General features: G+C 42.7%; 1 protein-coding gene across 1 annotated transcript in view; it reads left to right on the forward strand.

Annotated features, from left to right (window-relative positions):
- Positions 1-12,170, forward strand: part of LOC135224816 (uncharacterized) — a 451,449-nt gene that overhangs the window by 340,328 nt on the left and 98,951 nt on the right. The window contains 3 exon segments of the mRNA XM_064264139.1: positions 2,056-2,264; positions 2,266-2,548; positions 2,733-2,811. Coding sequence (XP_064120209.1) covers positions 2,056-2,264; positions 2,266-2,548; positions 2,733-2,811 — 571 coding nt within the window.

The raw sequence follows: 12,170 nt of genomic DNA on the forward strand, positions 1-12,170 counted from the left end.
ATAGACTTAGGAGAGAGTAAAAGAACAGCCTTGAATCTAGGTTTTCTTTAGAATTAAAAACCTGGCCAAGACATTAGAGATAAGTCTGTAGTTTCTTCTACCATGAAGCTTAACATTGACTACCGAACCGATTTTCTCGGTAATTATATATAATTAATGAATAAATAGAGTGAATGGGTCTTACTTTACGTGGTTAGTATAGTCATTCCTTTTCATTTATGAACTTTTTACTGAAGTATCTCCAGAGAATGAAGACAGAAGAGAAGTACAAAAAAAATGACAAATGGTTATAAAATTGCATAGAAGATTTTTTACATTTTCACTTGTATGTCCCCCAAAAAATGAACATAGGTTCTTGTAATAAGCAACATTGTTAGAGCCTATGGCGTATTCCATGGATACTGCCCAGAAGCGCAAAGTGAAATGACGTGCCGTAACTTCCCTTCCACCAGTTGCCGCACTTGATACAACAAGCGAGTGTTACCATGTTACTCTTTTTTCATCTATTTCAGAGAGATTACACTTGCTTCCAAATGCCAAAGTTTTTATTATCTATAGGTATGTGAGTGCATGTATATATGGATTGTGTGCACAGTATGTATCCAAATGTCTGAATCTAGATAACCAGAAGTAATGTATATTTTGCTTCATCATATGCCTTGTGCAAGGGGAATTTTGCACAAGTTTGGCATGGTCTGTAAAAATGCAAATAAAAGCTTATTTCCAGAGTTTGAACACTAAATATGACCCTAATCATGCTCCCTAAGTATGAAACTCACTTTTAAATGAAATCATAGATACTGTAATTTCATTTAAAAGTTATCTTGCTGGTTTACCCCCACCTCCTAAAGGGTGGGGGAGTAACCAATGGGAGCATTTGCTCATTAACGATTTTTTCAATTTTAACACTTATCAAACATGCAGCAAGTAGCTGCAGATAAAGCTATTGATAGAGGATAAGTACCTAAAAATTCATATTGTAAAAATCATTAGTCTAGAAGGTTCATTTGTAGTTGAGATTAGAGAAAGTGAAGTAGGGAAAGGAAAATGGCATGGACATGTCTTCAGCGCTATCCTAGAGAAAATAGTATATTTTACTGTTAGTCCGATTCTCTTGGCATCAGAAGAATTGCAAGATCTAGACTTACATGATTGAGTACTATGAGGTGGGCAGTTTTAGATTTGGTGAAATTTGTGTAAGTTAAAGTGCAGGAAAGCATGAGAAATTAACTGTCATAGAAACTCTTTAAGTTGTACAGTACTGGAACAATGATGATGGTTGTTTGGTAGTATTACACGAGTTAAAATACTATAGATATAATGTTATTGGTGTTTCATATTTCAACCCTTAGGCTACCATTGTTGTTGTATTGTTTGCTTGTTTGGATGTCAGCGGCATCCCAGTATTCACAGTAATGGTTTGCATTTATGGTTAGTACCACCAATTGATGATGTATCTTCATGTAGAATTTTTCTTTTTACCTTCATAAGCGCATGTGTACCTAAAATTTATGAGGGCTACTGATTTAGTCAAGTTGGTATTCACATTTTCTTGAAGTGTTTCATTCCTTATACTAGTGCAAAATTATGAAGTAATCTTACTGGCAGAATTGTGGATTAGAACCTGTTTCTTTCAAAGTTGACATTTTAGACACTTACCAGTCACTACTTTGCTGAAATCCAATACAGAGAAGAGCCAAGTTACTGTAGATTTTGCAAAGTTGAGTCTTTGGGAACAAGCTTTTATGGAATAGAGTTCCCATGTTCGAATAAACAGTAAATTAAGTAAGTTTCAGGAAATGGACAGATAAGGTTTAGATTTTTTTTTTACATGAAAACATGAACCCTACCAGAATTTAGTCTAAAATATTAACTAAAACGTTACAATAAAAGATAATGGTTTAAACTCTATAGAAATATAAAACTTTTTGTATGTTCATTTGTTGTGTACTCAGGATACATATTCAACTTGCTTTTGTCAGAGTGAAAGTTCTTTTTAAGTAATTTAATGAAAACCCCCCAAGTCCAATATTTATGGATACATTTCTCTTTCAGACATTGTCTTTAAAGGAGGAGGCTGAAAATGATCTCCCAAAATACAGATGCACTTCAATTTACCAAGAGAATATATTCAACAAAACAAAACCACTTGAATCCAGTTCATCATTAGCTGAAAGTACCTCACATGATGTGACTTCTGTTGTTGTTATTCTGAATGCCTTAAAAAAAAATAATCCAAGATTCCCTGTTTTCTCACTTTTTAAATTATCACCTTGATCAGAAGAAAGAAGCTGTGGAGTCATATAAAAGAGAATTGGGTAGAGATGATAATATCTCTCTTGTTGATTTAGAGGAGGAAGAAACAAAATCAGACAAGAGAAAGAGGAGAAGCAAAGATGGACTTTCAAGGAGGGGTAGAAAGAAAAAAGGTAGTGGTAAAACAACTAGAAGGTCAGAGGAGATGCAAGAGATTGAGGAAATGCCACCACTCCCGGTTTGGCAGGAAAGAATACCTAATGTTTGGACTCAAGTTTATGCTCCAAAGAAGGTAGCCATGTAATTGGGAACAAATGTAAGTTTTTTGTGCTTTGGAAATTTTGACTTCACTTATATATGCCATAGCAATTGACAATGAGCTGTTTTTATTTTTTAAGTGATGAAAAGTCAAAAAGTTTATGACCAAGTAAGGACATTTTCTTATTTATCTCAGGTCATGTAAAAAGTTGAGATAGGCTAAAGGAACTGGGAAAAGTAAATCAGAAGCTTTTGCTGTTAAAGAAAGAAATAAGAATGCAAGGTTATCGAAGAAAGGCAAGTAATTATTTTATAATATGATTTTATTGCTTTTGTAACTTCCATAATTTATTATAGAGAATTAATTGTGAATATTAATTTTATATATTGTATGCTAATTTTTGTACTGTTTTTAACTAAAGTCTAAAAGATTTTCCAATAAGAGTTGGTTTTTTAGTGGTTTTGTGTAATATGAAACCATCAAGGTTTATTAGGATAATGTAAGGTCAGTGAAATAGATATGCTAGCTGGTTCAGGATTAAATTAATACTAGAGCCATCTTTATCAGTGATATATATATATATATATATATATATATAATATATATATATATATATATATATATATAATATATATAATATATATTATATATATATATATATATATATATATATATATATATGTATATATAAGGGATTTTGACGAAGGAAAAATCTATTTCTGGGTGATTGGCTTGTGTCGCCCTGTGAAATATCCATAAGTTCATTATTTTCTAGGTAAATTAATCCTAATTTACCAGAGAAAAAATAAAATCAAGAAAATGTCAGTTAAACTGACTCGCTCACTCTATAAAAGAAGTGTCGGTATGGTAACAGGGGCGAGTGAGATCACTACCACGAGTCATTTACCATTTAGACCTTCCATCACAAAATTCCCCACCTGAGAGAGCTGATACCAAAGGGTGATATGCGTCGCTACTACTACTACTACTGACGCCAAGCGGAGAGCAGCGCCTCTAGCGGCCATCCTTTATAAAATGACTCTTGTCCTGCAGGGTGGGTAAGGAAAAAAACAGGGTGGGTTTTACAGGGCGACACGAGCCAATCACCCAGAAATAGATTTTTCCTTCGTCAAAATTCCTTTTCTGGGCTCAGCTCGTGTCGGCTTGTGAAATAGTACCAGAGAAACAGACAAGATGGAAATAAAAGGTCAAAATGAAACAAAATTGTAAAAAGATTGGTATATAATATAAGTGAATCAAAGAACCAATTACACTATATTAACATAAAGTACTTAAAATTAGCTTAAACTAAATAATGGTAGTACAGAATAGTATAATGGTAATCACAATAGTATATAAAGATTCACTAAAATTAATTGGTATTTACAAAATATACAAACACAGTTGTGTCTACCCTAGCATAAAAATAAGGGTAGAGACACTGAAGCACATTTATATGCATAAAGTGTGGGTGCCCCTAGCAAAAAAATAAGGGGCAGTCCACCAATAGGATCCTAGCGGCTAAGGCTAGAGTACCACACGAGAGCATAGCAGTAGGGTGAGGCATGTTGGACGAGGTAGGTAGAAAGGAGACCTGGATCTTATACTATAACTACTGTGCAGAATCAGGGAAACTATGTTTCCCGCTGCTACTGCTGAAAATTTTAATGATTCCAAGGGCTTCAGGTAATGACGTTTAAAGACTGTCGGTGATTTCCATCCAGTATACTTTTTAAGATCCTCAAAATTCATATGTTGGAAATAATTAATGAAGTAGCTACTCCTCTGATATCATGTGCTTTTGGAAATGATTCAGGGTTGGCTTGTTTAATGAAGTAAAGGGATCTGTTGTCTGATTCCTTTAACTGATAAAGTTCCACCCTTTTCTCTCATAAAGAGAGGACCTGAGGATCTAGAGGATGTACAAGATAGAAAGGCTCTTAAAGTTGATACTGGGCAAAGGGAAGGATCTTGCGGAAGTGGGATGACTTCCAATGGGGCCCCACCTTGCAAGAGGATCCTCATTTTTAGCTAAAAAGCTGCGATCCGGAGAAAGTAGAACTTCCCCTGAGGGGGAGAAAATCTATGTGACCCGCATCTCTGGATAGAGCCGACAGTTCTGAAATTCTGGCTCCTGAGGCCAGACTTAATAAAAATAACGTCTTTCTAAGTAGCATTATGAATGTGCAAGACGAGTTGTCAGTGTCTGAGGCTAGTTTGAGGACGTCATTTAAGAACCATGAAACTGAAGTAGGCCTTTCAGAAGGTCTAAGTCTAGCACAGGCTTTGGGAATAGACGTAAAGTAAGATTCTGTTAAGTCTATTTGGAAACCCAACTGAAAGATTTTCTTCAAAGCCGATTTATTGGTAGTAATGGTGCTAGCTGCTAAGCCTTTTTCAAACAAGGATCTGTAAAAGGATATAGCTAAATTAACTGTCATGGTTGTAGTGTTCGTTTCCTTCAGGAAGGATGCTAACTTTTTGACAGCTGAGTCATATTGCCTAATAGTTGATTCTCTTTTATCTGATTCCAGAAAAAGGATGTTTTGTGGATCAATGTTAGCATCTTTTTTAGCCGCAAACTTCATGAAGTCCATAAAGTTAGGGTCTGAAGAATTCCTGAGGAAGCGAACACAGTCCTCATTTGTACTGGTTGCGACAGCTTGGGGTTGGGAATCCGTTGAGGCCGGAGACCCAACTCCAGAAGCAGAGGGTACCAGTTGCTCTTTGGCCAGTCTGGAGCAATCAGGGCTACTAGCCCTTTGAAAGTCCTCAGTTTGCTCAGAACTTTCAAAAGAAGATTCACTGGAGGAAATACATAGATTTTCTTCCATTGATTCCAGTCTATCGACAGGGCGTCCGTGGCATAAGCCAAGAGGGTCCAGGTTGGGGGCCACGTAGCAAGGGAGCTTGTGGTTCGCTTGTGAGGCGAATAGATCTACTTGGAGACCTGGTACTCTCTGGCATATCCACTGGAACGACCTGTCGTCTAGAGACCATTCTGACTCCAGAGGGACTGACCGGGACAGTGCGTCCGCTATAACGTTTCTTACCCCTGCCAAGTGGGTGGCAGATAGATGCCATTTGTGCTTGTTTGCTAGAGCAAAGATGGCTATCATGACATGATTCACGTGTTTGGATTTGGACCCTCCTCTGTTGATGCAGTGTACTACTACTGCACTGTCCAAAACTAGTCTTAGATGAGACTTCTTTGGGGGGAGGATCTCTTCAAGGTAAGAAAAACCGCCATTGCTTCCAGCACATTTATGTGGAGCTGGCGGAACTGGACGGACAAGTCCCCTGAACTTGCCTGAATTGAGAGTATCCCCCCCAAACCGGACAGGGAGGCGTCCGTGTGAATGGTTAACACTGGAGGGGGATATTGAAGGGGTACTAACTTGGCAAGGTTCTTCACTTTTGTCCATGGACGAAGCTGGTTGCGAAGGATCTGTGGAATCACTGACAACTTGTCTCGAGACTTGGCGTTTGCTCTTGAACGCCAAACTCTATTTATATCTTTCAGTCTTGCTTTCAGAAGGATGTCCGTCACTGAGGCAAACTGAAGGGAACCTAGGATTCTCTCCTGGTTTCTCCTTGAAGCTTGTTTGTTTTTTAGAAATTGCCTCACAGACTTGGCTATTTCTTTCCTTTTGACCACCAGAATTGACAGATTGTGGGAGGATAAATCCCATTGGATTCCTAGCCACTGAAAACGATCTCCGGAGTGAATCTGGATTTCGTTTTGTTTATCTGGAACCCACCAGTGTTCCAGGAATTGCACTACCTTCTTTGTGGCGTTGAGGCATTACCTCGACAGTGGTGCCCAGATCAACCAATCGTCGAGGTACGCTACTACCATTATCCCTTGCGATCTCAATTGCTGGACTACCCACTTCCGCTATTTTCATGAATACCCTGGGGGCTACATTTAGTCCGAAGGGCATCACTTTGAAAGAGAAGCGTCTGATTTCCTAGTTTGAAGCTAGGAATGGACTGGAAGTGTCTGGCTATAGGGATATGATAGTATGCGTCTGTAAGATCGATAGAGGTGGTGACGGCCCCACGGGGAAGTAAGGTCCGCACCTGCGAGATGGTCAGCATTTTGAAACTTGTCGCAACGAATGAAAGAGTTTAGCTTTGACAGGTCTAAGATTACCCTTCTTTTTTGTTGAGCCTTTCTTTGGCACGCTGAAACATGCGTCCTTGAAATTTTAGATGCTTGACTCTCGCAATAGCTCCTTTCTGAAGGAGTTCCTCCGCATAATCTGTCAACTCTTTTGATGGTATCTGATAGAATGATTTGTTTGGTGGGGGATCGTTTGATCCAACTCCAACCCAATCCTTTGGACACAATGCTCTGTGCCCATTTGCTGAACCCCCACCCCATGTGACGGAAGAGGAACAGCCTCCCTCCTACCTGGGGAGCCTCACTGCTGTTGAGCGGGTTGACCTCCGCGCCCTCCTCTGAAGTGCTTGCCTCTTGCAGCTCTTCCTGCACCTCGCTGGGGCGAAAGTGACCTCTCGCCCTGCTTCCCCTAGAGAACCTGTTAAAGTTTGGGAAAGCTTGGCTCTCATACATTGAGTTGAAGGCGGGGCGAGACGGTGTATGAAGTCGAGGGCTGGTTTTGAGGAGACAACAGGAGGATAGGTTGAGTCTGTTTCGACGTCGAGGGCTGCCCCTGTTGGGTAACTGGGACAGCTTGGACGAAGTGTTCCTGCTGCTGCTGCTTCTGGTATGGTTGGAACCTTCTACCAGTCTTCTTTAGTTTCTTACCAGAAGCGGGTGGGTTCTCTTGCTTCCTTTTGGATGAGATACCCCATCTGGCTCTAAGGCTCTGGTTAAGCCTAGCAGCCTCGTGATGTACCTCATTCACAGAAGCTTCTGGGAAGAGGTCCGCACCCCCCACATGCTGGAAGCAAGAAGTCCTATTAGGTTCATGCCTAATAGTGGCTTCTTGCAATACATGCTTTCGACAATTCCGTCGGCCGTGAAAAAAATCGAAAGCATCAGCTTGCACTGACTGGAGCTGAGACTTAGCCAGTATCTTGAAAAGTGGTTCGGTGGCGTACGAAAGGGCAGCCATCTCCGTGATGATGAGGGAGTTAAGTGACCTCCCAAATCTAGTACGGGCATCAAATTCTGCCTGAATAAGGCTATCAGGCAGTCTAGGGAGCTTCTCGCCGAACTGGTCCATAGCACAGTCCGGCTTCAGCTTCCCCACTGTGAAAGTGGCTGGCAAGTTCTCCCACAGTTCTCCGAAAGCAGGGAAGAGCGGAGATGTTGGTTCCGCCTCCCTCAATTGCGGAAATGGGTTCGTCCTTAAGAACGGCTTGAAGAGCGTTTCCACCATCTTTGTCGCAAAAGGAAGAGAAGCCTCCTCCTCTGTGGCAAAGATAGTGAAAGGGCTCTTGAATGCCTGGAGTTTGGTATTCGTACAATCCCAATCCTCCAGGCAGTGAACCCATTCCCTCTGGGCATGATCCCTACTGTATAGAACAGTCTCCCTAGAGATTTTGTCCTCTCTATTTGGAGGGCTGGTTTGGGTCAGTCTGGCATACCCTATGAAAGGCTGAGTCAATCCGGGGGGTAGAACTCGAAGTCCTCTATTCTTCTTGTTCCACACTCCGGAATGGAGATCATGCCGTCCTTGAAGGGGGCATAAGCTGCCACCCTCCAAGGATTATTCATAGAGAAAGCCGGCAGGGATTCATATGGAGGTAACTGGACCAAACCAGTACCTGCTACTGGGAAGTTCGCTTGCGGGGCCTGACTCAGGCCAGCGAAACGGTCGTCATGTTCTCTAACACGGTTAGAGAGGTCTTGGATCGACTGACCGGACTGGTTAATGGTACTGGAGAGTTGAGCAAACATTTGCTCAAATCTCGTACCGAGAGAGCCGGCCATCTCTCCCACTTGTTGCAAAACTCCTGCTGAGAAGGTGGTGGGATCAAAACCACAGATGCCGCCACCCCAACAGGAGTCACTGGAGTGGATCCAGTGGATGCCGGAGAAGGAACTGGCTCGGCCGGAGCACGGGGCCCTTCTCCTTAGAAAGCCTTGCTTCTTGAGCTCTTAGAGTGGGAAGAGCCTAGGCTTTGGCCTTCACCGCAATCGGCGTAGGATGTCGAAGACTTCCGTGCCGAAGAGACGACGACTTTTTGGAAGTCGTCTTATGAAGGGTCTTCTGTTCTCTCTGTCCCTTCACTTTCGGGGGTAACAGAGAGAGCGGGCGAAGGCGAGGGATCTCAGATCCCGTGAAGCCTTGGAAAGATGAAGAAGAAGGGACAGGAGAAGAAGATCCAGGAGCCCTGCAAAGGTAGCCCTTGAGCGCCCGAAACACCTACCTCGACCAACAAGTCCTCGGCACATACCGCCATTGCTCAATGTTCAAATCCCAGGTTTGCGACGTCGGCACCGTTTCCTGTGTCGAGACGGACCCAAACGCCTGCTGCACCTCCTGCTGGATTGAGGCTATGAGTGGGGCTGCTGAGACGGGGTCGACATATCCCGTCGCCTTGCCTCCGGGAAGATCTGGATAGCCAATTTTCTATCCAAGATGTAAGGCTGACCCTTGGCGGCGTTTTTGCCGAAGCCGCCTACCCAAGCTTTCAGGGTTGCCAAGGCGACTTCTTTCACGGCGGCAGCCTGAAAGAGAAGGCGATATGAAGCCTCTAACGGCGGGAGTTACAGCTTAAAGTAGTCTTAAAACTAAAGATAAACAATTGATTACAAGAAAATTGTCCAGGAATCTACTTACCCCACCCAAAAGCTGACTCACGAGGTCGTAGCAGATGGTGCATGCCTCATGGTGCCAGACAATCAGCTCGCCGTGGGTAGTGGCACATGGGGCGTGGGTCCTGCACTCCTCATGGGCACAGGGGTCGTAGAGGACTGCATTGCAGCCTGGTTCCTGGCAGTTAGTAGCCTGTAAGTGGAGGGGATACATGAGTATCGAGATTACACACTTACAGCCTAACATAGACTCCGTTGCAATGCCGGTAGTAAGTAAGTAGTTAGTAAGTAGTCCTCTGCCGCAATACGTGTGGTTAGTAAGGCGGTTGGTTGGAGTCCGCAGCGTACGCCGGAGACAAGCAAAACGGGGCCAACCAGGAGTGGTGAGGAGCCCACGAAACCACGACGGAGGTAGTACGAAAAATACCGTGATGATAAAACTATATATAAATAAATAAATAAAATATCAGTAAGGGCATGTATCCTTATAGAATAAGACATGCTTTTCTTCCGACTACTAGAGGAGTGCCCGGGTAAGTGAACAGCTCTCCTCCGTAGCAGAAAAAGGATCTACTAGGCAAGCTATATAGACCACTGGTAAATCCTTACCCTGCCCGCTGGCGGAGCCAGAAACAAACCGATAACCGAAGGGCCCCCGGCTTGAGGGGGGGGCCCCGTCCATCATGGTAGGGGAAGGGTATGGAAGAGGGAGAGCATGTGGGAAACCCCAGAGTGAACGCGGTGGGCGAGAGAGAGAGAGGGGTGGCCAACTCCCTAACCCAAAGTGGTCACCCAGGCCCCCAGCTGGTATGGGACTCCTCTGGCCCCCTCAGAGGGAGAGGGAGGGAAGGCTACAGTGGTTGTCATGACAACCGAGGAGGCCCGACCAGACCCCTCCCTACCACGTGGAAGGGAGGGAAGGGAGAGGGTAAGGCGCCTAATGGGACACGTGATCGGTGGGGACCAGGACGCGGTAGCAACACAACCACAGAGGGGCCACGTGAACCCAACTGTACCAACACACGGTACAAGGCGCCTAGGCTAGCCTAACACCCTAAATAACACTGATAAATAATAAATATAAATACATCGTAAAAGAATGGAAGGGACACTTGAGTAAAAGAGAAAGAAGCCCAGGAGGAGGCGAACTGATCCGAAGAGCAGTCGACTACTCGGAGCCAGCGGTAGCCGATGAAGAGCAAGAGCTGGGATGGCTGGGCGAGAGAAACACAGTATAGCCCTAAATACCAAAACTAAGAGATAATAGGTAAAAAGGTATGGGCTGTGTACCCTAATTCTAAAATACGATGTAACAAGAAGATGAACGTAAAATAAGAGCCCATAAGCATAAGATGTCCCAGTATGGGAGACTGGGAAATCTTAACAACACGAGGCGGCTCATGGCCGCCACGAGTCAACCAGGTGACCGTATATGACCTAAAAAACGGAAAATACTGGTCCCTTGAAGACCAAAATACAAAATTTAGACTTATCGGGCACTTAACTTAGCCGAAGCGATAGCAGCACGTTCCATCGTAGATGAAGTAAATCCAAAATAGCAAAAACAACCACGCGGAAAAAAAATCACAACTGGCGTTGTCGAGCTAATTATAAAGGATGGCCGCTAGAGGCGCTGCTCTCCGCTTGGCGTCAGTAGTAGTAGTAGTAGCGGACGCATCACCCTTTGGTATCAGCTCTCTCAGGTGGGGGATTTTGTGATGGAAGGTCTAAATGGTAAATGACTCGTGGTAGTGATCTCACTCGCCCCTGTTACCATACCGACACTTCTTTTATAGAGTGAGCGAGTCAGTTTAACTGACATTTTCTTGATTTTATTTTTTCTCTGGTAATATTAGGATTAATTTACCTAGAAATAATGAACTTAAGGATATTTCACAGGCCGACACGAGCTGAGCCCAGAAATATATATATATATGGGATTTGGCCAGTAGTTTTTGAGATATGATCAATAGAATAATTATGAGAAGTACAAGACCGTTTACTCAACCAAAAAGCTATTGCTGGGGCATGAATGAAGACGTCTTAATATCTGCCTAGTTGTGAGATAATACATAAGTGTCCATCAAACATGCATATAGCTGTGGCTGAGCCACCTATAACTCCCTACAGGATGCATCACCTATGGCCTATTACAGTATGAGTACAGAAGGTACCTGATAAATAGATTTTTAGAATTCTTTTGCCAATTTGCTGGCTCCAGTTTTAATGTACAGTAGGTCCTCGATAATCACAGGGGATAGGGCCCAGAACCCCCTGTGTTATCCTGCCCCCCCAAAAAAAAAAAAATTGCTTAAAACTGCTTACTTTAATAGTTATCCCACCCAAGACCACTATTCTCATGTTTATAACTGCCTACTTTAGTTCCAACATGAAATATGTCTTCAACTGTCACCTTAAGCTAAATTCAAGACAGTTTCAAAGTTATTTTACAACATTAGCCATAAAAATATATGTACAGTGGGGCCTCGCTTAGTCGTGGATCAGCAATCACGGATTCAGTTATTCACGGGTTTTTCCTCGGACCACTTCTCAGTCTATATCACTGGTATGAATAGCAGCATCGAGGGCTTGTCCGTTGTAGGCTAAGCCTTGTCAGGTTCCGGTAACCAGCAAATGCATGAACAGATTCACATTATGATATTAACTGACAATAAAGGTAATAAAACCATTCTCACCTTATATATTATTGGCATATCTTCATAATATTATAGCCTATTCATGGAATAATTCCACATCATTGACATCAACTTGTAGTTGAATGGCCAGCAGAAATGTAAACATTGAGTTACACTTAACAGCACCTTTGCCATTCTTAACCTTTTAGAAATGTTAATAGTAGTAGTGTAATTACAGTAGTAATAAAACATTTAGGAAAACATTACTTTTCAATTCGAACTTCAT

The sequence above is a fragment of the Macrobrachium nipponense genome, chromosome 12 (assembly GCF_015104395.2).
Source record: "Macrobrachium nipponense isolate FS-2020 chromosome 12, ASM1510439v2, whole genome shotgun sequence".
In the NCBI taxonomy this organism is placed as follows: domain Eukaryota; kingdom Metazoa; phylum Arthropoda; class Malacostraca; order Decapoda; family Palaemonidae; genus Macrobrachium; species Macrobrachium nipponense.